The 25,659-nt window shown below is 40.8% G+C and overlaps 1 protein-coding gene across 2 annotated transcripts in view; it reads left to right on the plus strand.

The window, feature by feature from the left end:
• LDLRAD3 (low density lipoprotein receptor class A domain containing 3) overlaps nt 1-25,659 on the plus strand; it is a 105,273-nt gene that overhangs the window by 33,792 nt on the left and 45,822 nt on the right. Inside the window, exons 2-4 of one of the 2 annotated variants that reach the window (XM_066187854.1) lie at nt 1,799-1,941; nt 17,837-17,962; nt 20,325-20,459. In XM_066187854.1, the coding sequence (XP_066043951.1) occupies nt 1,854-1,941; nt 17,837-17,962; nt 20,325-20,459 (349 nt within the window). In that variant the 5' untranslated portion in view covers nt 1,799-1,853. Of the gene's footprint in view, nt 1-1,794; nt 1,942-17,836; nt 17,963-20,324; nt 20,460-25,659 lie in introns of both variants that reach the window. The other variant, XM_066187853.1, reaches the window with a different exon arrangement.

Here is a 25,659-nt window from a genome sequence, read left to right on the forward strand (position 1 = left end):
CTGGAGACCTTGTTTCCACCTTTTTTTTCTGGGCTACATTATCTTGTAACAGCTCAGGTCAAATTTCCATTTAGGCATCTGCTCTGTGCTGGCAGATTCTTGAAACATCCCCAGGAAAGTCAGCCATTTGCAGGAAATAACATTTGAAAGGAAATACATTGTTTGAGACAGACATAGGCTTAAAGAGACTACCTCCCTGAGGCATTCCTCTCATGTCATTCGAAATAGTGATGTGAAACTTGGCAGTTTTGCCTGTGTCATGGATGGAGCATTTTGAGACATTGTGAGGGAGGAAGGGAACAAGCTACATTTGGCCGATTCAGAAGTTTCTGAAAAGCCTTGTGCACTAATCATGCTATAAAACGTATTATTTTGATAGATGTGTTCTCCAAAGATGCCTGTACAAAGGAGATTCCTCCCAGAGACTTCGGGAATCAGCTAGGGAAACGGTGTTACCTGAAACTTCTTACGGCAGTTGCGATCTGCTCTGTGCCCTGTGCAGCACTGAAGAATGGAGCACTTGCCATGTTGTGTTCGTAATAGTTTTTCTTGCCCCTGGTGTTCAGGCCTTCCTGGGAGAGGGAGGAGTTGGACTCCAAGAGCAACAGGAAGCAAGATGGCCTAGGGATGGGAAGTGGAGGGAACCAACTACAGCTCTGCCATTCCCCTAGAGTTCCAAAAATAATGTATTTTTCCTCAAAATATATAAATTATAGGTAAATGGTTAAGCTTTGTGTCAGCTTAGTTTGTTCTTTCTGGTTCTGTACCATGAAGGTATGCTGGTTGACAGGGGGGACATGTTTCTGTGACATCTCCATCCTTACCTGGGAAAGTTTTTGCCTAATCAAGTGCATGTTGCCTGGGACTAGTCTGGAATATGACAGGAAGACAAGGAGAAGGATATTATTTTCTCACTCTCTGCCTTGTCTTGCAGCTCCCCCCCCAGCTCTGTGACAGGTCATGCCATTTTGATGCTTATTAAAGCCTTTTGAGTGTCATTATCCTTCCTTCACTGAAGTTTGTGCTTCTGTGATATCTGCATTCCAAAAAACAATGCACAAAGTGAGAAAAAGATTAAAATGGCTGACTAACACTGTGTCTAACCTTGAAGGCAAAGCTCTAGGTTTCCTTCTTTCACTGTCACTTGATCTCCAGTATCCTGCTACTGTGCCCCCTTCCACCTGGCAGACCCAGTGTGCCAGGTGCCTTACTAGCCTGTGGACAGATGCATGCCAGGGGACTGTATTGACACCAAGAATCAATTTTAACTTTGACCAGCAGCACTATGTTTAAAACTTAATTGAAAACCTAGTGTGGATTAGTCAGTGTGTTACCTTGTGCATAGCCCTTGGCTAACAACAACAACAAAGTATTCTGCAAGCTAAGTACTGATCTGACAAAAGCTTAGGAGGATAGAGCTGAGTTCATGTATCCTCATCTGTATTACTTCTGTATAGACTGACCCTGTGAAGAAGGGAGATTTTTTTTTTAAATAAACATTTCTTTGAACTGAGTATACATAGAGGCTGCATGTGTGTTCTAGAAAGAAAATAGCAAGAGGAAATCTGCAAAATAGTGTGTGAGAATGGAGAACAGATAAAATGAGAATTTAAGAAAAAGAAAGTGCTACCAAGTACCATGCTCAGGATACTGCTAGGATAAGAACAAAATAACCAGGGACAAGGTCCCTTTGTTTCATCTTCATTCAGCCACTGATAAACAGCTTTCTTAGTGACAGCTTTTGCTGCCTTTGTTAAATCCTCAGTGAACTTACCTCTCTTTCATTTGCCGCAGACAGCCAACTGTTGCCTGGGAATAACTTCACGAATGAATGCAACATTCCTGGAAACTTCATGTGCAGTAATGGGCGCTGTATCCCTGGGGCCTGGCAGTGTGATGGGCTGCCCGACTGCTTTGATGACAGTGATGAGAAGGAATGCCGTAAGTGACCATTGCTGTGACCTTATCATGCTTTCTATCACAGGGCTTGGCTAAGTACTGTTACTGCTGTGTTCTGTGTTAGAGAAGGAACAAAGCTGCTGCCACTTTCCTCATTTGGAAAAAACACTCAGGCTTTAATGTTTCAGGTCTTTAATGTTCTTCAGTGTCTAGTTTTAATATAGGATGTGGGAAGGTGCCTGAAGAGATGGATAAATTGAGATGGACTTGACTTACGATTCTTCCATGATGCTCTGTGATTTTTAGGGATCCTGCATGTACTGCTTCAGCACACTAGTGTAGTGCCGTAAGTTGACCTTCACTACCATCAAACCTTAGTTTGATGTTCCTTCTATTTCAAAATTGTTGACTGTATCCTGTGATTTTTGTTCTCTGCAATCAAAAAGCAGTTCTTAGCTCTATGAACTTTAACAATAACTTTCAAAAAATATGCCAGATTAATTTGCTAGTGGTGTTTTTAAGTTTTAATCCTTCCTAAAGAACTTCTAGTTCTAGAGAGCTAAAAAAGTCTGATCTGGTTTTCATCTGTGATTTCATATTTTTCTTAGCATTAAGTAAGATTTAGTTAATGTTACTCAGCCATAACATGAAACTTTCTAGCCTACATGTGTTAACCAGACAGCAAAATTGTGCTGTAGCAAAATGCTGTGATTTGAAATCCAGTTGAGAGTGAAAAAAAAATCAAATTTCATGTGATTCTAGCAAGTGAGAAATTTCTGAGATGTTATTGGTTTTCATGTAGCAAATGTGGTTTCTCTATGTGTATACTTTAGAGAGGTTTTCGTTACACTTAAACTGAATTTATAAGAAGCTTACCTTTCCCAGGACATTTCCAAGACAGCATTAGCTTTGCTGATAGAGCAGAAGGAAAAAAGAATAGCTTCTTTCAAATTACCTGACTGGAAATACATGTGTTGTTAAAGGCTCTTGCTTTTTAAAACTTGATTCTTCATCTTTAACCCCAGTAATCCATCCCTTTTAAATAATGGGACTTTAATAACTGTGTTGTGTAAATCTCCATATGTAGTTTTGCTTTAAGCCAGTGAGCTTTGCTCACTTTCTGAAGAATTAAAACTACCTGAATGAAGTATCCAATGCTTTGCAGTCTTTATAAGGCATCAGGCTTGTATTGCAACATTGAAAACAGGTTAATTTAATTTTTTTCACACTAAATGCTAATGTAAAAGGATAGGCCTGTTAAAAGGATTGATCAGTGTCATGCATATCTGTTTAAACCCTAGCAGAAATTATATCAGTGGGAGCTTTGGCAAGAATAAAAATATCTGAAGTTCAACCTGTACCTTTCAGTGAGGTGTTCCTGATGACAGCAGCTGTGTGACTCAGGTTCCTCATTAGTTGGCTCCTGAATAGACTGCTGGCATGACTTTTGGTGTGCTGCTGCTTCTTTTTAAAACAAGCTGAATGACAGTACTTCTTTATATTTCTAGGATACACACCAGGAGTTTCTGTGTCTCTAAGAATGTTGTCATTGTCTGCCTTCCATAAATTTTTTTTCATTTGGTACAATTAGATGATGTTTATGAATATTTTCTTAATGAAGGCCGGACTGGGTATTTACTCAGGAATCAGTAAAAAGAGAATACGCTTTGTGACTCTCTGTTCAAAAATTTCCTTACCAAAATCAGTGGGGTCTGGTGAATTACTGACGGTAATAAACATAGTAACTGACAATAAAATATAAATAGCTGTAAAATGGTAGTTCATGAAAGCTGTTCTTGTCACCACAGACTCAAATAAACCTCAGTGATGTAGGCTATGCTGCAACTATGAATTTTAAGTTGCTGCAGAACTGTCCTTCCTGGGTTTTTTTCAAATACTTTTATCAGGCTTGATTGGCTTACAGTTTCCTGGATGAGCATCCTTTTGATACTATACAAATTCATGGAGATAATTAGACTGTTCTTTCTCTTGCCATACATCTATCTGCTATTGGATCACTCTCACAAATGTAAAATTAGCATACAAAGACTTGCAGGGAGAGCAATCAATGCTGGCCTGCTGTTAACAGGTCAGATAAGCCAAAACAGAATGGAGATAGTGCTCATTTGAATATCCACATTTGTAGTATTTCCAACCAGTCTTACACATTATATAGTAATCAGAAGTTAGATGGCCTTATACAGATAAAATCTGGTGTTAGATTTGTTCCCAGCTCAGAGATAAGGCATTGAAAAGCAGCCCTATAGGTGTAAAATTTTACTTTTTAAGTCATTTTAGTCTATGCTTTGTTGCTTTCTTTCCACTGGAACAGGGCTCTACTGCCTACAACTTACCTTGCAGTGGAACTAGAGTCCTTTGTTTTTTGCTGTGATTTTGCTTTGCAATAGCAGAGCTGTTGATGGTGAACACAAAGCCATAGGAGTTGCATTAGGCTGCATGAGATGGCTGAGTTACCAGTGTGTTACTACTCACAGCTGTACTTTAAGCTGCTTTGTCTGTGATTCCTCGTCAAGTAACTATTTCACACTGAAAAATGTTAACCTTGCTTAAAAATGTCTGTGTGTGAGTAGGAGCTTGGTTATAGGGTTCATTTGTTGTGAAGATGAGTATGCTGTGTTGTGGCATGACCGTGAGGAAGTAGTCATGCACACGTGTGGTTATGGAGAATGTCTTTCTCTTCTGATTTGTCTTACAGTTGAATGTGGATATTTTATCAATTCCATTGCTGTAGCATCTCATCCTGTCTGTCCTGTCTGTCTCCCTTTAAACAGGAAAACTTAGAACTCCGGGTCTCATTCTCATTTTGTGTGTCCAGCAGGTGGAAAAGTGATAGTCTGGGTGTGAGGAGGAAATAAGATGCAAAGCAGAATTACCTACACGTTGTCCATTCATGTCTTACCTCTTCCCTCTCTTCCTTTTGCCCTTTTCTGTCTCCTCTTCTACAGGACCATCCCTGTTAACCATGTCACTTTGCTTATGGCCTTTCTTTCATCACCCACACCTGCCAGAATCCACATACCATCTGTCATCTTCCGTGCTTTCTCTGTGCCCTTACCTGTTACCTTAACACATCCCATGCCAGCTGTCTTTGTGCTGTTTAGTGCACAGAACACTTCTCCTACCTTCTTTAATGGTGATGCAATGACTGAAAAATGTTACCTGGTTTTATCTGGGAAGGAGGGATGAGGAAAGGCATGGAAGGGAGGGAATAAGCTGAGACAGTGACTTCTCATTGTTGTACATAAGAGCTACTTCTTGAAGAACAACCTCGCTTTGTTTTTTTCCTCCGAGCAACTAATTAAGCTTGAAAAAGATTAATTTACCATATCAATGGGAATGTTTTGTAAGTGCTTCCAGTTCTCTGTAGTTTGAGTAAACTGCTATCATCAGTGTATCTCCCAGTGGAGAACTGTTCTGTAGTTCATCCACGTCTTCTGGTTCTCATCGGTTGGATTGCTCCTCAGCCTGTGTAGTCCAGTATCTGTCTCACACATTCCTTTGAAGTGTTGCTATTACTATTGCTTTTCACCTATGTAGATGATCTATAAAGGAAACTGAGACTCTTCTTAACAAATGCAGAATCTCTACCAACAGAACTTTCCTGTGGAGCTTGGAGGGATTGATTGCATAGATCCTAAATCCTCCTCTGGTGGCATACCAGGCATTACAGATACCTGGAGTTAATGCTTGCCCTGGTCAGGTTGGGAGCTGCATGCTGTTGAGCATGCAGTTCTGCATGAGCACTCAGTTCTTTCTGTTACCAGATATGGAAGATAGAAAATTTTCCAAAATAGAGAGCCTGAATGGAAGAAGCCTGGAAATGTGTGCTTGCATGTTTCGAAATATTTTGAGGTAAATGGATTATCTCTAGTGCTGACTTTTATACCTACCTACTGACCTATTCCTTTGGAGCCAAGACCTGTGTCTCACTCTTGGAAGGATTCTCATCTTGAGATTTAAGAGTGCACTAATATTCTTAGTTAAGCTCATAATTTACTCTGTCATCTCTGTTTCCTCTTTCCTTTGCTCTTTGTACATCTTTGTATTAGATTATTACAGAGAGAACATTGTGAACACAGAATGGCTTTTGTCACTAACGAGCAGCAGCTAGTGGGGAGATGGCATGTGCTGCCTTTGTCAGCTAACGAGCAGCAGATGGTGAGGATTCAGAGCATGGCACATCATCCACGCTAAGTGCCTGGCATGACAGCAGCCAGAATTAGTGACATACCAAATACCCAGGAGTCTAGATTTTCCTTTGTTGCTCTTCTGAGAGATGCCAAATTCGTATGTTCAGCTATGAGCAAATAGTGGCACACAGTGAATCAGTGGCTGTGTTAGTCCAAGGGCTAAAGAGTGTAGGCTGTGGGCTAGAAAAAAACTGTGTGCAAGGTTAGCCTTGGGGCATCATGTTTCTCACATTCTAAACCTCTGTCTCACTTGTTTCTGTTTCTGGTTGGCACTGTTGCTCATTCAGCACAAACAAAGGTAACGCAGGTTTCTGAGTCAATACTTAAAGCTGTGGCTGGGTCGTATAGATGTCTGAACAATGGGGCATCATCCATGCTTGTAAGGATGTGCTGCCAGCACACTCCTGAGCTGCCTAACAAGAGCTGATTTGTAGGAACATCCGGAACTGTGGTAATGAAAAGCTCATTTCATCACCAGCAATCCATCGTCATCAAACCTTGCTCTGATCGTCCTTCAGACAGAGCAGGTCTCCATGGGGGAGAATGTCTTTATTAAATGAAGTGCTGCATGAAAATGGCCCATTATAATTAGGATTCCCCAGACAGGTATTGAAGCCACCTGCCAAGCAGGCTTCCACTAAAGGTCAGTTTTGTCTCTTTGCCTGAGACACATGTGCTTGCAGGGAACCCAGTGCAATCAGAGCTGAAGATTTTGTAATACCTGCAGTCCTGGGTTGCACTCAGCATGGTGTGGTGAGCCAAGCTTTTCTGCAGTTTCATAGCAGAAGGCTAACTCTCACGGTCGTGGACACTGACTTGTATTTGGGCAGTCTGAGAAATCTGTTTAATCCAAATGTCCAGTAGATCCAGTAGGAACATTTCTCTATCTGTGTCATGGAATTGAAGCCCTTGGCACCCTTGCTGAGGCCAGGGTCTTGGTGACAAACACCATAGGAGCTCCTATACCTGGTAGGCTGCATGCCATAGTGGAAGGATGAAGGTGTGAAGGTGGGAATGTGTTCTGGTTACCCATGCTTCTGTTTGCTGGTTTTGCAAGCCTTTTTAACTGTCTTTGTCTGGTAAGTAGAATAACGTTTGAGATAGTCCTGCAATTACTTGTTTGTTGCTGATATGTTAGCGTATTAATCTTTGATTTCATCTTCTCGTGTGTATCTCTTAACTATGTTCTTGCCCTTACCCTGTAGAGTTGGAACTTTGTGTTTATGTATAATAAACATGACCTATTTTGTCACATTGTATTCTGTGTCTGTCTTTCCTATGTTGAGTATGTTTGCATATTCATTTAATCTGTCTAAATGCAGACAAGGTTTTGTATAAATGCTTTATAGTCTCAGAAGACTTTATAGATCTGGTGTTGTTGGGGTGGGAGATGTGACACAAGTAAGCCTGCATCATTCAAAGTGTTTGTATCTGCACACTTGCTGTAAATCTTCGTTGTCTCTGCACTGGGGGGGGACTTAAACTGGATTAGCAGTATACTGTAGTTAGAAAGTGCCGCCCACAATAACCATTTTTACGTTTCCCTGAGGTTTGCTGTACCTTATTTTCCTTAGTTTTTTCCATCTCCACTGTGAAGCTTTCTTACCAGACAAGTGTTTACTGCTCCCTCTGGTGTTCACTTGGCAACAGGTGTTGGAGCTCCCTGCGCTGAGCCGCAGCGAGGCCGCGGGTTCCTAACTGACACACGGCCGTGGAGGAGACAGAGAAAGTCTTTTCACAGGAATGCCAAATGAAACCCACGCTCTGCAATTAGTAGCCTGGGTTTCCTAGATCATGTGAGGAATATTTTCCTGTGCTCTAAACCCTTTCATTTGGGAAACTGAAACTCTTGGAGAACAAAGGCAGATTAGCTAGGTTTTCTTCAGGTGAATTTTGACTGACTTAATTGCATTCAGTTTCTACAAAAGAGGTAGTTCTTTTAACAACTGCATCTGAGGGCTGGAAAGTATTTAAAAAAAAAAATCCCACTGAAACCAAAGTCATGTCTGAGTAAGTTGATCTGTCATTGGAGAAGCTCTTGAGTGCAAGAACTCCTACACTTCTGGCACAAGCTGCAGTAGGAAGGAGGTGGATTGAGTGGGGACTGCAACAGCTTCAAAGCCATGTCATATGCCTGGAAGCCTCAAAGGAGGACAGTCAGACTCCCTTGTCCTGCCCTCTTTGATGTGGGGTATATTTCAGGAGGCAGCCTTTAGGTTTGTTGCTGTTTGCTGCTTAAAAAAAGAAAAAAAAAGGATAAATCATGGAGTCTACCCTCAATCAAGAGCACACTTTGAATCTGCTCTACAGGAAGCTCACTAGTTGATATACTAAGGCACATTATGTGTATGTGCTTTTTTTTCCCTTTGTAAGTCCCAAAATTATAATAGAGGCAAAGGCAAAATTTAGTACTAAATGGTCATTACTAACAACTCAAATCATTTTGGTGACAGTCTGAATTTAGATGTGCGTCCTCGCCTTGTGTTAAGGTTTGCTATGAGAGCAGTCAAAATCATGACTTCCACGCTGCTAAGAATAAGTAACCAGCTTTAGTAGCCACTTACTTTTAAAGACAGAGAAAAAAGTCTTGTAGTGACAGTGAGTTCTGCAATCTTTATAATGTATTTAATAAGTGCTTATTATGATAGTACAGTTATTACAGCTGAAGACATTTTGCTTGGATTTATCTACTCACCGGGGTCAGTCTAATGAATGGCTTTCATGTACAGGAACAAAGGGCACAAAGTAACTCTGGCTCCTATCTTTTTAAATCCTAGGCTTTCAGTTCAACAAGCAGAGCTCAGTGCACTGAACAATGAGATGTGGTGTTTCGTTAAAAAGAAATGTCTGCCCCATTCAGAAGGGCTTGTCTAAACCAGTTGAGATCTAGAAATACAGCAGTGGGCCAGGACTTGGGCAGGACTAATCCTACCCTTCAGTAAAGATTACTGAATTTCAATTAATATTCAGTAGCCCCAGAAAATTATTCTTAAAGCATCAGTTAAAGCCAGGTGTAGACTAAGAGTAATTCTACAGAAGATGAGGAGCAGGGTGATACTTTGAAAAGATGCATTCAGAGCCCTGGGATTAAGATCCGGCCTTGCATATCTGCAACAAGGCTGCTTGTTTTGGGCTGCTCCTTCGTGTATAAAAATGAAGGCATCTCAGCTGCTGCAGTCTGTAGCTGCCAGGCAGGTGCAGTTTTTAGCTCTAAGTAGTTACCATTGCTGATAAGTGGTATTCTGGGTTGCTAGTTAACAGCTTATAGGCAGTGTGAGCTAAATAGCTGTGAAGTGGTCTTGTATCAAAGCTCACTACATTTTGGAGAAGATAAGTATTCATTAGTTGCTTATTTCCAAGTAAGTGATTTAGTGACCTGACACTTAAAATAAACTAAGTAACCCCAAAAAATCCTAAAGGGGGAACTCCAGCATCGAAATCACTTTTCCACATCTGAGAATTTGCTACAACCTTATGATTGTAACACAATTCAAAAGTATTGGAGCTGAACTTGTAGTCTTTAGTTCATCAAATCTATCTGCTACTTTAGGAAGTGTGGAGTGGCTGTGATAAGATTCTCAGTTCTTACTATAGGGTCAGGTGGCTGTGAACTTTGGTCATTGTCCGTGTGTAGTTGTGGAGGTGATGACAAGCCTCTGCTGCAAATGGATGTATCCCAAGACATATTAGTGGTTGATACAAACAGTGGAGCTAGCTGTCAAATACTAACGGATTTGAAGTGCTCTGTAATGCCCTATGAGCATGCAAGAGGGTGATACAGGCACAACGAAAAAGGTAAATAATAAGTATATTAATGTAAAAGCAGTATGTTAAAATAACTAGTATAATTGCAGCAGATTGAATACTCCATAGCTCTGAGTAGTGCTAACATCTATATGAAAGGTGGAAGTGTGAGGCTTGTGGCATTTTTTTGAGAGTATGATCTGGGAGTTTGACTTTCCTTGTAAATAGGACCAATAGGTAAATAGGTCTACCTTTGTGGTGCCCTTCTTTACACTACATCTCCATCTAATGCATTTTAAACGCTTAGAAAGGAAACAAGAGGAGTCACAGATTCAGTATCACAGAATGATTGGAATTTGAAAGGGCTTCTGAAGGTCACAGTCAAACCCCCCTGCTAAAGCAGTTTCACCTGGACCCAATTGCACGGGATCTTGTTCAGGTGACTTTTTAACACCTCTTTTTCTAGCTAACTAGAATGTATAGCAGAAAGCTAGACATTTCTCAATAAAAGGTAGTTTTGTGTGTTTTGTAGTAGGTGCACATATGCACGTGGAAGACCTCTGGACTTCTAGTTACATCTCAAAATCACTAAGTGCTTTAAAGTCTCCTTCTGTGTTTCTTCCTGCTTCCTGTCATCTCCTGTTTGACCTGAAATATTTCTTGCAGGTAGGTAAAAAACATCAGAATTCTTATGCAAAGCTAGATATTAAACAACGCATGAAATGAGCATCAGCATTAATTGGGAAGATGCTGTAAGGCAGCTGCTGTTCTTTTTGCCACTTACTCAGATTGCTCTCAAACTTGGAATATCGAACTGGAATTAGCTCTTGTTTTTACTCATGATTAAGCAACCAAATACTTAGTAGTTATAATAAGATTTGTAATTAAGTGACCATGGTGACTGTTTAATTTGAAGCTCAATTACGCATGAGTGAGGGCAAGTGCAATAGCTGCTTATGTTTGATAACTTTTTATGCAGGGAGATCGAGAGAGTTTGTGGTACTAATTATTTAATCCTCTTGATGGGTGTCAGTAAATAGCCCAGTTGGAGAGCTGGGAATCGGACAGGTTTAACAGTTGGATGGAAGCAGTGGCACAGCTGAAAGAAAAAGAACAGGTGTGTAGTGTCCCAGAATGGAGTGAGGGATTGTAGCCCGTCAGACACACAGATGGTCCTGAGGAGCACCGCTACTGAGGGGTGGTGTTCTGTCCTGCCTGTTTGCATCCTGAGTAACTTAACAACTCTGAAATGTGCTTTCTTTGTCCTTTAGTATGATGTTATTGTTCAGGTTGTTTTGTGAGTAGTAACTTCTAAATTCTTCTCTTAGTGAGAAACTGCTTTACTGTATGTCTGAAAACCAATGTTTTTTTCTGCGCTCTCTGCTTTGTGATGATTTTGAAGGACTAAAACATAGACTCCTAGACCATGAATGATTACTTTAGGGCCTTACTGTCTGGCAAGAATTAAAGGCCACTGACTCAGAGTAATTCAGCTCTGAAGTGCTTTCTTTTTCACCCTTTTAGGAGGAAGTCATTTACTCTTCATGGCAGCAGACTCCATGAAGAGTAAATAGCTTCCTTCTAAAAGGGCTTTTTTTGCTTGAGCATTGTCCTTTCTCTCTTACTGCTAACTATAGTGTAAGTAGTACTCATGTAAGTGGTTGATAGTTTACTTACTATATTGGAGGCAACCTCTGATGCTTCCTACTGGGCTCATTTCACTACTTAAAAAAACCGTAAAATTGCTTCCTTTAAAATAAAGCACATTTTAGACTCTTTTTCTCTGTGTTTGCACTAGCAGTTTAAGAATAGCATCTTTCTCACCTGTCTTGTTAAACAGGGAGCATTCATCAAAAGAGTCTGATTTTACAGTGCTGTCTGGTGTGGCTGTGGCATCCCTTACCTAAATTAGCAACAACAGAGGAGTTTAAGGTAGTTCATTATCAAAGGAAAATACTGATGGCTTTGCAGTAATGCAGCATCTGCACGCAGTAGTTTGTCTGGAGAGTTGCTCTTGTCGAATGCAAGTAATCAAGTTTTGATTAGCTGAATAAATCATTAGCTGTTGTTCAGTTGAGATGTGTATCTGTGAAGCAGCATAAAGTAACTTTGCTTGATTGCTGCTTGGAGAGGTTCTAAGGCAACAATTCAGTTCAAAGATGCTCAGGTTGTGTGGAGTTTACTTCTATCTGTACATTGCCACAAAATGTCAGCTCTTGTATCTGCCACGTCCTGTTTCCTCACTTCAGATTACAATCCAATTGGAAAACATTTTAAACCAGAAATGTTTATAAAGTTAAAAGAGGGAAATAGGCTTATCTACTGGCCACATCGTGTGGGGTGCCCGCTGTGTGCTCTTTGCATGTTGCATGCAGTAATTAGTGCCCAGTTCACTGTTAACTAGCTGTGAAAAGCTTGAGGTGCAGATAAGCTGGCTCAACAGTTACCGTCTTAGAATCACAGAATGGTTTGGGTTGGAAAGAATCTTAAAGATCATCTAGTTCCTGTCCTCCTGCCATGTGCAGGGATACCTTTCACTAGACCAGATTGCACTGAACCCCATCCATCATGACCTTGAACACTTCCAGGGATGAGGCATCTGCAGCTTCTCTGAGCAGCCTGTTCCAGTGCCTCACCTCCCCCACAGTAAAGAATTTATTCCTTGTATCCAGTCTAAATCTACTACTCCCTTTCAGCTCAAGTCCTATCACCACATGCCCTTGTAAACAGTCCCTCTCCAGCTTTCTTGTGGATCGCCTTCAGCTACAGAAGAGTCAGAATAAGGTCACCCCAGAGCCTTCTCTTCATCAGGCTGAACAGCCCCGACACTCTCAGCCTGGTCTCACAGGGGAGGTGCTCCTGCACTGATCCATTCTCTGGATTCCCTCTAACAGGGACATCCCTCCTGTGCTGAGAACCCCAGTGCTGGATGCAGCACTCCAGGGGTCTCACAAGGACAGAGTAAAGAGACAGAATGCCCTCCATTACTCTGCTGGCCACACTGCTTTGGATGCAGCCCAGGATGCATTTGACTTCGAGCTGCAGGTGCTTATTGCTGGGTCGTGTCCAGTCTTGTCCACCAGAATCCCCAAGTCCTTCTTGGCAGGGCTGCTCTCAGTCCATTCACCCTCCAGCCTGTCTTGACACCAGGGTTTTCCTCGACCTAGGTGCAGCACCTTGCACTTGGTCTTGTTAAACTTACAGTTATACTCTTAATTATAGAAGGCGTTTGGTGTATTGCTGCTCCATCTATGAAAAGAAAATCACCTGCCCGTTGCAGATCAATTGTAACCTTTTAATCAGGTTCCAAATCATTGTAGCCATGAGTATCAAAATTGCTTTTATTCAAGAGCATTATCTATATGCAGTATAAGGCTTTACACAGTATATGCCAAATCTGATTTCTTTTCCTCTGATATTGTGCATCTCTGCTGAGAAATAATAAAACGGATTACGCTTTTTTAAAAATAGTAGTTTCACACTTGGGATCCTAAAGATAGCAAAATGTTTTTCTGTTACTGCTGTAGAGCTGTGCCTGCAAACTGTCACATCCTCAGTGGAGTGTACTACTGGTTCTGATGGGAAGTTAGTATTTTTTTAGAGCTTTGAAAGAAGAGGGTGGGAGGATTGGGTTCTGTGTAGCATAAGGAGTGACTTCACGCACTCGCACGTACAACTGCCAAAATAGTTTTTTTGAACTTAAGCAAAGCAACCTGGAGGGAACATTTGGCAAACTTGTACTGTGGCCAGCAGCTCTCAGCCACCATCTTCACCATTTGCTTCTTGTTTGAACTTTAAGAGATGAAAAGAATATTTTAGTGAAGAACAATTTCTTCCCACGGGTAATGAAGTCACAGGAGACTCCTCAAGTTCATGGTAGTTCACTGACACCTCTTTTTAAACACCACGGCAATTCCCTTTTGTGTAATGTAAATAAAGATTCACGTTGATCTTCCAGTCCTGGGTCGCTTCTGCCATGAGTAGGTAACAAACGAAGGGTGGAACTGGAGTGAATGGATCCTTTCTGCCATAGCCTCGCAAAGTGGTTGAAGGGCCGTTTTGGGGGTGTTTTTTGTACTTGTTATATTGAATCCAGACAGGATCTGTATTTGAGTAGCCTTTCTTTAGCCAGAGTTTTGTAAGTTGCTCTGTGATTTCTTGCTTTGTTTTACCCCTTCCTGTCCAATATGTGGTCTCTCAGTTTCTTCCTTTCTGGAAACGGTTTCAGGGAGACTTGCCTGTTCCTTTAAAAACAACCAGCTTCCTCCCTTCCCTTTCCTTTAGCTGGTTGTAATATCTTGGCTAAATAAGGTCAAACAATCCACATGTGCCCGTGTCCTTTTTCGCTTCTCTTCTGTCATTTCCTGATATCCCTGGAATTCTTGATTGCCCTGAGCCTGTTTCAACTAAGCATAGCAGAGAAGAATATAGATTGCAAAGACAATGCTGTCCTTGAAAGCTTATTGAGGCTGAAATCACTGAAATAGCCAAACAGCTGCTGTTAGATAAACATAAAGCTTCTCACATACAGCTCTGCCTGAAAACTTGAGAACCTGTGCAGTAGAAGACGCAATGATGAACAAAGGAGAAGAAAACTTTTTGTAACAGTCAGGTAATGGGAGTTGGAATTGCAGAGAAATGTTGGGATAGTGCAGCTCATGGCCTGAATGTGCTATAGGCTGTCACGATCCTGATAGATGTATCTGTTACTTGTTAGGGTGCTAAAGACCTGAAGAAAACGGTAGCCCATCATGTTTAGGGTATTTCCAGAGATCCTGCAGAGTGGGAAGGTAGGTTTCTGCTCTGGAAGAAGCGATTGTCCTTTCCATAGACACTTTATGAGCAGTGACCAAAAAACATTTGCTTGAAAACCTTGGGAAAACTATGCCAGGGGACAAAAAGGATGCCGAATTGAAAATAAAGCCGAAGTTCCTCAGTGTGGCTCGCCAGAGTCAGGGGACGTGACTTGGACTAAGCCTTTACTGGTTTTGCATTTTTCCTCCGTTGGTGTACAGCATATGAAAAATGCATTTTGTGTCTGGAATTGGAACTTGGAAAACTAAGTTCTGTTTGGGAGCAAGACTTGTGTCTAGTAAGTGACTGAGTGACTAGTGAATCACCTTGGTGGTTGAAATGCTCTTTTATATTCCTAGGGTCTCTAAAGTAAGTATAAGTTTGAATTTGGATTGGTTTATATATCATGTCTGTTGCAAATATAAAGAATCTCATTTGGGTTTTGTTATTTTTTCCTTCCCGCCAGTTAAAAAAAATTCAGTGGACCATAGAAAAGGGAAACTTAGAGATAATTTAAAGGTGTTTGTTTTTGATCTGTGGTTACTAGTATGTGTTTTTTTATGAACAATTTTTCCAAAACAGAATTTTCTTGTTCTCTGACTTCTGTCTCCGTATGAGAAGGAGAAGAAGATAGAAAAATGTCTGTAGATAAAATGTTTAACTAAACATTATGTCGCTATCTAAGTAATACTTACATTAGATAACTGTCCTGAATGGTTTCTCCCTCTTTTTTGGTGGGGTACCTCTATGCTTTATATGAAAGAAAGAGTTCATTTTCCATAAACTTGACTTTGTTCCTGGTCATTCGAGCATGGTTTTGTTCCAGGTGTGGCCAAACATTACATCTTACGTACGGCTTTACTTTGGTAGCTTGAGGGAATGTCCCAGATGTGCTTAGTACCCTTTGGGGGCAGAGCAGCCGAGGGTGTTGTGACCTGTGCCTGTCGCACCTGAGACGGGGCTCTTCTGGCCGTATGTTCACTCTGCTTAGGACCATGCAGCCACGTGACCTCTTCAGAGGGCCAGAAGCGCTGGTTTTGATAACTCACAGTCTGAAATCTGTCAGGAAGAATAGGCTACAAGAGTAAGAGAATGGTCCATGCTAGAAATGTTAGAAGTAAATAATTTTGAAGCCTTAATTTGTCAAGATTTTCAGAGAGGACAGAGAGCATCAATTGAGTATGATTTGCCAGAAAGTTGATAGCCTCTGAATTCAGACCTCAAGTGACTCAAGTAAACCTGCTTGGAGAAGTGGAATCCAGTAAATGTTAACAGAGGCAAAAACACAGTTGCTTTCCCCTGTTCTTATTTCTTTTCCTTCTTGAAACTCTTGGAACTTCTTCCTTTTGTCCCCTCTGGAAGTGTGTTGGCTTAAAATACATCTCAAAAATAAGTCGTCTGGAAGCACTTGGGGAATGGTCACTGTGTGGTTTCAGAAAGATGTTAGCTTTTATAGACAGGAAAACAACGACAAAAGCACAACGTGAAACACTGAGCACCTCTTCATATACCTGTGCTATTATCACTCTTCTTCCAGCAACATCTTGGCTGGCTTGTTAGTGCATTAATACAGACTGCTTGCTTTGATGACACTGAATCTGTTGCTGAGGTTGTTTTGCTCCCTTTGTTTAAAGAGTGGGAGTATGATGGTGCCTCACACCTTGTGGTTACTGAATTATTTAGCTGCGATCAGTCTGTCTCAGAACTCTAACACAGAAGCTGCTCTTTGTAGCTGAAGAATTGCAGGGGCTCAAATGTGTCTGCTGATGGTCTTCTATTGCCAGAGGTGTGAAGCACAGCGGCTACTTCAGGGTAATTTATCATCTTTTTCTGCGAAGTAATGGCTCACTTTCTTTTCCCCAAGTGGACCTTGGATACTCTTCAGAAAAAGTGGTAGTTGAATATATGAAATTTAGTGATACATCTTATTCTATACTTCATAATTCTAATTGAAAACTACTATTAAAATGAAGAAAAATATGTAAGAGAGGAACTGCAAATTGATTGTGGAGGACAGTAAAGCAAGTGAGAATTACTGTAGTTGTGGTTTAAAACAATTTATATGCACTCTGTTGAGTGATGGAAGAAAGCTTTGCTACAGCTGTACTTAGTAGACAATCCTGAAAGAGATGATTCCTTCCAAATTAATGCTGTTTATCTCTATTAGATATACAGGGGTTTTGGGGGTTTTTTGGGGGTTTTTTGGTTGGTTGGTTGGTTGGTTGGTTTTTTGTTTGGTTGGTTTTTTGGGGGTTTTTTTTGTACACTGATAGTCCCTGACCTTGTCCTGGCCTTGTAAAACTGTGCAGGTTGGTGTATTGACGTGCCATAGGGCCACATCTTGCCTCTTGCTGTGATACCCAATCTGTCATATTTCAAAACCTGTGAGTTGTAAGCACATCTTAGATTTGGTGTAGGAGTGGGAAACATTTGCTTGAATGGCCAGCAAGCTGTGAATCTGGCTGCTTTCCTGGTGTTCTCCCATCAGTGGCATTTCCACGTTGCACCATACACACCTTCCTGCAGTTACCAGCTTACTCCTCCTGCAGAGGCTGCCTTTGCTTTAGAGTGGACTGTCTGAAGACACACAGTCCTGTGGTGTGGTCCATCAAGTCATGAGATAATTTGAAAAAGCAGAAATGTAACCATTTGTCTTGTAAAATTGCTATTTTTGTTGGGAGTTTTTTTGTTCTAGACTGGTGATACCACAGGACTTAATTGGTGCTTGCCTTGAGCATCATGCTGGAATCATCTGCATTACTGTGGTTGAGGGCAGCGTTCTCTTGCTATGATGAGTTGCTGTGCAGTAAAGTAAAAAATGTGTAGTACTTGAGATCACAATGAAATTCTGTAATCATGTATTAAACACATTTTGATGTTATTGTTAGTATTTAATGTCTTATGAATAGCTGTGCTGCGGAGCAGGAGATACAGTGCTTCTTTTGCACCCAGTTTTATATAAACCATGTTGAATAAAGGCAGTGTTATTTGAGTTTGCAGCCTGAAAAGTATTTTAATGAGGTTCTCCTGCATTTCTTATTCTCACAAAGACACTAATTTGCTTGGAAGGCACCTAACATCAGTGCCAACAGTGTTGCATAGAGCACCCTTAACTGTCCTGCTACTGTCAGGATGGCTAACTACTGTAAATTGTTTCCCTCACCTCTGCCACTTGTCTCTTCCCACAGCAAAGGCCAAATCCAAATGTGGCGCCACGTTCTTCCCCTGTGCCAGTGGGATCCACTGCATCATTGGCCGCTTCAGGTGCAATGGCTTCGAGGACTGTCCCGATGGCAGCGATGAGGAGAACTGCAGTAAGTGGGAGCCTGCTTGCAAGTGAGGGCACTGATGCTTATTTCAACTAATTGATGCTACTTAGAAAGGAAACATTTGGTAGCCTTCAGTTTCTGAGTCAAACATTCTCCCTGTCACTGATAATCCTTGGCTTTTCACTTAATGAAAATGAGTCTGCCTTTTTTTTTTTTTTAAGGTCCATCTCAGTCTTGCTTTGTATATAATGCCCATATGATACTTCAAGCCCCTGAAATGAGTTTTAAGCTGCATGTTTGCTTTGAACCCGTTCTCTGTACTCAAATGTAACTCAAATTGGACAAATATTAAATATAGTTTGAATTGTTTCATTTTTAGTTGCCTGTTTTTTGTCACTGAAGAATATGATGTATTTGGTCATCAGCAGATCTGGGTTTCTCTGTTTATACATGTTCTCAGACAACAAAAAAGCAAATAATGGCATATTTAGTCAAACAGGTTCTTGGAAGGAGAGGCAGGTTCTTGAAGCCAGACATGCCTGCCAATGCATGGCAGCAGGGAAGTTGTAACAGAGAGATGATCTGAAGTACTGCTTGTTTCGGGCTAAACCCTCTGTGTGTGGCTGCACAGATCCATTTGTATCTGTAAGTCTAGCAGGGATATGTCATAGCAGTAGGGAAAAGCTATGTTGAATCCAGCCGCTCTGTTGTTACTATCAAGAGCTGGTAAAAGCATGGATCTCTAGGTGAAAGCTTGCAGCAAAATACTTGCCTCTTCTCCTGTCAGAGACATGCTGAGCTTTTGTTTTCAATGACTTTTAAATGTCAGGAGGAGGACAACAGACAGCAGCTTTCAAAGATAACAAAAGGGGCAATCTTTAGAGTGATCTATCACTGTCTGCTTCATGGAGGACTTGCCTTTCTAGTTGGTATTGGGTGTGCTTTCCCCCACAGCAAGAACCTCGCTTAAGGTGGCATCTGTTGTTGTCCTGGGGAGTCAGCACTTCTGTGGAGAAAGTGAAGCCAGAGAGGCATTGAAGGCTAAGGAAATTTTGTCTTAGGGTGGTAAGAGTACGCTTGACCAAATGGACTAAAAATAAGTTCTGACAAAAGTGCTTTGATTATCCTTAAGGTGGTGGACTGATGAATGACAGGTCTCAATTGAAGGTCCACCAACTTACAGAGTTCATTAGGAAGGACACAATTTCCTGTGAGCTTGTATTGTGTAGCTGCAATGGGACCTTACAGCTGATAACATGCTAGTGATTTCCCCATTATTCTGTGCCAGTGAGGCACTTTTTTAGCATGTCTAAATATCTAGTTACTGCTTACGAAGAGGAACAGCCATGTGGGTTCTTAGGTGACGTCAAAAATCACTGTGGTATGCAAGTGTGCAGCAGTTTCAAACCAAAGGAGTTGGTTTAGCATGTTTTTGCTAAACAAGCTCTTGGGGAGCTGGAGAAATTGGGAGTGGTTGCTATTTGTCCTTCAGGTTCTATGCAAGGCAGACTTTGAAGTTTTATTTATTTATTTATTTAAAACTATTTAAATGTAGCTCTTACTTTAAAGAATAAAAAATGGAAGCCAGTTAGTATTTGGAAACTGTAATTTGTTATTGTGGCAGAGAAACAGTTTGAAGCACACAGGGCATGTAAGCAGCCTTTTTAAGATTTTCAATTTCATTCTGTTTCAGTCACCCCATTACCGAAAACAGTTTGGAGTTCAGAGAAGAGGGCCAAAAAGTATTCAGGGATATAGAGTGATTTATGAGTAGATTAAAAACAGCTAAATTATGCATATCTCAGCTAAGTGATGATTGTGTTGAAGTATATGGTTCTATATGATGTATATGAAGGATGCAAACATTGTTCCTTAAAAAGGAGTTGAAATTCAAACAGTGGGAGGCTGAGAGATTTCAACATTTGCAGTTGTATCAATTCTAAACAGTGAGGAAAATGGGGGAAGAGAATCAGAGGTAAATAAACCACTGCCTGGCAGTTCTCAGTCAGAATTGTTGTCTTGTGGTATGAAACTTCAGCTAAACTGAGTCTTCTTTAATGGGAATCAACAGGCAGTGTTTATGGTAGGCAGTTCTACTCTCCATATGTCTTCAGTGTGAGCAAATGTGGAACAGTGATCATGACTGGGCTCTCATGAAAATGAACAGAAGGCTTATCACAACTGTGGGTGGGCTAAATCTCTGCTAATTGTAATGAATCTTGCATAAATTAGAAGTTTCAGCTCTCTCTAGTTAGAGTGCCAGGGCTGGTTTGATTGCCAAGTTACTCCCACATACCCAGCAAATTGACCAGCTGTTGAGTTGTGACCTGTGGTTGATGCTTATCTGCTATTTAAATGCCTGGGCAAGAGAATTCCTCATGAAAGGTCTCACTTTCTCTTTTTGCAGCAGCAAATCCCTTGCTTTGCTCTACTGCCCGATTCCACTGTAAAAATGGTCTTTGCATTGATAAGAGCTTTGTGTGCGACAGTCAGAATAACTGCCAGGACAACAGCGATGAAGAAAGCTGTGAAAGCCCTCAAGGTAGGCACGGGGGTTTTATTCTTTTCTGCAATATTACACCAACTCAACACAGAGCAGGTTCAGCAGAAAATATGATTCTATTGGCTTGCTCTGTGTTGGCTAGCACTGCATATAGTGAGAGTGAAATGTGTAGAGAGTGTGCACATGCATACATTGCATTCTCAGTGCTCAGAAGAGTGGTATCCTTTTCAGGTTAGTAAAAACACACTTTTGCAGGAAGCACTTGTAATCTGTGATCCTGTGCTCACTGAAGTTGCTGCAAATCCATTTAGTACTTCTGTGAGATGGATTGGACACGGGGGGATTGATAGTAAAACCTGAGTTGGAAGTGAATCTGTCTGTTTACCAGATGAGTAAATCTTGTATATGCTTAAAGCTATAGATCTTCTTCATTGCTCAGTTATCTTCTGAAAGACATGTTTAACTGCAGGGCAGGTCTACAGTGAAAGCATTTATTCCCACCCTTCCCCTGAAGGCAGGGAAGAAAATTTTTGTTTGAAAATTGTTGTGTATTGAGTCTTGGGAGAGTCTCAAAACGCAGTGACGTTTTTATTCTTTTTAACCTATCATATAAGTCTACAAGTAATGCTTCTCAGTTTTGTTTTCTGTAACTTAATCCCACAGTATCTTATAAAACACGAAGTACATACGAATGACTTGAGGTTAACAAACTGTGTATTGGACATCTGCTGTCAAACATTTTAATGTCTGAATTACTACCGAGAAACCAGAGTTGAAAAAATACAAGAGATGGTGGGTATTTTCAGGGGAGGTGTGGTGTGCTGCAGTCTATAGAAGCAGAACAGATGAAGAGACATAAAGCAGCATATGAAGGATGATGTAATTAGTGAAATTGAAGGAGAATTACTTTATTATCTACATGCACTGATGAATTAATCCTTTGTGGAAAGTAAAATAATCCGGAGCTTAAAATGCTGATAAATATTCTTGACAACTTACAGAGGAAGAGGGAAACACACAGCAATGCCAACAAAACGGGGTTTATAGCAGTGGTGTGTGACAGTCTCTTCTGTGTCGTACCTCTGCCTAACCTATGAGCTCTTGCCTTGGCTCCACATGTAGAGGTTGGAGGGGTCATCTTGGTAAGTCTTCTGCGTGCTGAGCTACATCACAGCCTGGGAATGTAGCTGTGCTCAGATCAGAGCCTTGGAGAGGGTCTGGCCTGGCCCTGCTCTCTGTCGGGAGCGGGACGAAAGGGCTGCCAAGGGCCGAGCACGTGCCCAGGGCTGGACTGTTCTTCACTACTGCTCTGAGGCAGCCTAATCAGATTATTGTGGGTGGTAAGGTTTCTTTTGCTTTCTCTTTCTTTTCTTTTTGCTTCTGAAGCTTAAAGCAGCAGTGCTATTCTCCTAGGCTGGAATGACTGGTTCCTCTGCAGATTAATTGGCTGGATTGCCTCCAGGTTGTTTGTTGTCATGACAATCTGCTTTTGGAACTGTCAGGCTCAAGAGAAGAAAAGAGCTGGATTTCATTAAGCTGTTACTTTTGTCTTCATATTTGGTCCTTCTGAAAATGTTAGATTAGTAAGAGGGTAAGCAAAGTAATTCTTTCTGATTATATGTGTGAAGGAGGCCCAGACAAGGAAGAGGGATCTGTCCCCATTAGGACAAGAACAGCCATGGTTGTGGGCTAATCAAAAAAAAAAAAAAAAAAAAAAAAAAGAAGTCCAAGTATGGGGTTGGGAATGAGGAGTTCTTGAAGTGAAATGCTGGTTGTGGGGAGCCTGTATAATTGGCTTTTCCCTTTGGCAGCTCAGAGCCTCCCTGAATGGTCATTTCACCATCTGTAAGTGGACAACGTGTTGTGCGTACCTGTCTTTCAAAGTTAGGATTAAAACAGTGTGATGTGTTCAGCTATCCGAATATAAATGACGATTCCCCCTGGAGTTTGCTGCTGTGGCTCTGTCTGTCCTGGCTGCAAACACACTACCTACTTTGTGTTAATTAGGAATTAGATGCTACTGTGGACAGTCTTTAATTTCTCACAATTCTTTCTACAGCAGATCTAATTACTGTAATTACAATGTGTTCATGTTAACACGGTACCCAAGAATTCTGGTCACTAACTAGAGCTCAAGTGCTCTGGGTACTCAGGGACAGAGCAAGGCGTATCTGTAGGGTGTTATAAAATGAAGACAGAGGGGTTTCTTCCCACTGGCTATGTTATGTCGAATGTGGTAGCTTTAGTTCACTGTAATTAAGTGTAATCTGACATATGAGATTGTGCTGTTTTTCTATCTGTAAATGTGTTGATTCAGAAGTCAACAGCGGTTCAGCTTCTGAACCACTGCATGGTAGTGTCGTTATCGCCCTTTAACAGATGGGAAAGAGAGGGCGTAGATCAGCTAAAGGAAATGCTCCCAGAGTGCCATCCTGGCTGGTAGGAATAGAGTTTCAGCTGTGCTTGTCTGCTTCAGGGGCATGTCATTAGACTTAATCAATGTTTGCAAACTGTTTTGAGATACTATGATAACACGGGAAATAGAAGTGTGAATTATTAATTGATACTTTGCTCTCCTTCTGCTCTTGGGTATACTGACAAGCTTTTTAAATTATCACCTCTTCCTGCTCTTCCATGAACTTCAAAGGCCTCCTTTATCCTGCTGTCATTACTACAAAGCTCCAGTAGCATATCAGTTTGGTTTGTGTCAGATACTCCTCCATACATAAGGATCTTTTCAGTCAAGAAGGGTCACTGCAGACTAGAAAAACAGGAATGTGGCCTCCTACTGAAAAAAATATTGACCCAGCTTTGACATGGAACACTTCAAAATGTGCCATCCTCGATGAATAACAGCTTTGCTAGCATGCTGCAATTTGAGATGAATCTGAAGATGTGCATTTATAAAGATTAATTTTACTCACAAATAAGAGCAGATTTATTTGAGAGGAGGGAGGGCCCCATGATTTATTTGTGAATATGAGAGGAAGATCAAATTTCAGAGGACATTCCTGCCCTCCCTTCTTCTAACCACTTGTAACTAAGCGTTGTGTATTTTACAATGGTTTGTATGTCATGAGGAAAGTGTCAGATTAAAAAGCACCAATTCAGCAGCAAGTCGAAGAATTATTCTCCAAGCTCTCACAGAAGTTATCTGTAGCTCTTGTCACTGCCATGATAAACTTCAGAGTAATTCTTTTAATTCCAGCCCAGCTATACTTAGGTCATCCCAGTTTTCCAGCAGTGAAGTAGCATGGCAAAATATTTCCCTTAATCTGGAATGTGATGTATTCATCCAAGTATGTACTTGAGTTTTGGGATTGGATGGGGGATATAATTGCTTGGATTATCCACACCTGACAAATACATGAATAACTTCAGAATAGTTTTTTCTAGGATATTACTCCAGGTTTGACAACACCAGCAGCGATTAAAAATTTCTGCTCCTATTCTGTGTTTAATTGATCTCAGTTGAGAGGAAAGTTTCTCTCTCCCACACACTTTTCTCCTATGCCTGTATTTAGCTGACAGTGTGAATCTTAATCTTTCATAGCATCTACTCTGGGTGTCCTCCTCAGGCCTGTCTGTTGCTGGGGGGATTTCTTGTTCTGTGACAGGCATTCACTCAATTGGAAAGGAATTACTCCTCCTCAGTATCTTCCAACAACCATGTAAATTTGTTCAGCTCTAGGGCTGTGTTTAATTTATTCTCTTAATTGGTTTGGGTTTTTTTTTTAATCTAAATGCATCCTTACAGTGCTTGTTTTCCTCCATTTTGTACTTTTAGTTTAGAAGACTTCAATGTAACAAAAGCGTACTGGGTAGTTTAATTCAAACCCGTTTTTCTTTCATGGCCCTTCTTTTCTTTCCGTCTAAGTTGCTAAATACCTTTACTAGCTTTAACCCCATTGACCCCATTGCTTAGGAAAGGGAGTTTTATTGCTTCTAGTCTGTATTCACTCTGTCTGCTGCTATAAAGAGAGGCCCTTCAGTAATATTCCTGAAATTCTGGCTCTGAACTTGTTTGTAAACAGTACCATTATGATCAAGTTATAAACCAAATGTTTTGCAAGTATTTGGAAGTTAATTCTTGTCCTGTATTTGGTAATGTCCACTCCTGTCCATGTGGATACCTCCTCCTTTTATTTTTTGCATATCTTTTCATTGAATTTGCATTAGGATTTTTATATACCCCAGTATTCTAAAACAGATTTAGAAGCATGCACAATTTTAGAAGTCTCTGTTCTTTTCTCTGGGGCATTTATAAATTGCTTATACAAAACTTGTCAGCAAAGTAAAACAAAAAAATCTGACCCTGTTTCAAATAAGAGGAAAATCATTCAAAATGTTGACTTCCTAAAATGAATTTTTGTGATAATATGAATTCTGTAATGATAATTTCTGTGGATTAAGTTATAGGCAAAGCTGGAAGCAGGCTGGCTGTAGAGGTAAGCACCAAGGCTATCGCTAATATTTGCATGATTGAGTTGCAATGCAAAGTGGGTTTTAGTGACAGCTAAGTGGAACACACGTACTCTAAATTTCAATGAAATACCACAAAACCTAATTTATGAAGCACAAATAGCTCCCAGAACATCCCACTCCGTACGGAGCTTGTAACCAGCCCTTTGCACGTGGTAAATGGAAATTCTGAAATTCCCAAATGCTGTGGTATCGCTCAAACATCCCAAGGCTTTGTAGTCTGATCTGTCTGTATACAGGATTTTATTGAGTCTCTCTGACTCATTATTGTCTCAGTCTGTAAACTGAAGCTCAGCTTGCAATTATTGTGCATAATCTTAGCCTGGATTCAGCCTGCAGCAGGAATTTAATACTCAGAGGCAGACTGAATAGAAGCAGAAACATGAGGAAGGATACAAATAAAATGTCACTGAATGTTTTATTAAATGAAGGCTTTGCCTGACCATATTTAGCTTTCTAATATCCTTCTTTTGTAATACTTGCTAGATGGAAATGATTTTGTTAGCTGTGATTTTTTTCTTTCCTGTGTTCTTCCATTCCCTGAATCTGTGCTTCCTCTTCTTCCCTTTTTTTTCTCCTCAAAAGATTATTTATTTGAGAGGGTTCTTACCAAGAAAAAAATGAATCCATCTGCATGGGAACTAACAGGTAAGGTGAGCTACAGGAGGCAGGTGTTCACATAGTTGGTGCTGACCTTTCAGGTGTCTGGTGAGTTCATCTCTGTGTTAATTTCAACAGCATGAGGACTCTGGTCTGT

Source organism: Chamaea fasciata, unplaced genomic scaffold (genome assembly GCF_029207755.1).
Source record: "Chamaea fasciata isolate MVZ Bird 193981 ecotype frontalis unplaced genomic scaffold, bChaFas1.0.hap1 SCAF_7, whole genome shotgun sequence".
NCBI lineage: Eukaryota > Metazoa > Chordata > Aves > Passeriformes > Sylviidae > Chamaea > Chamaea fasciata.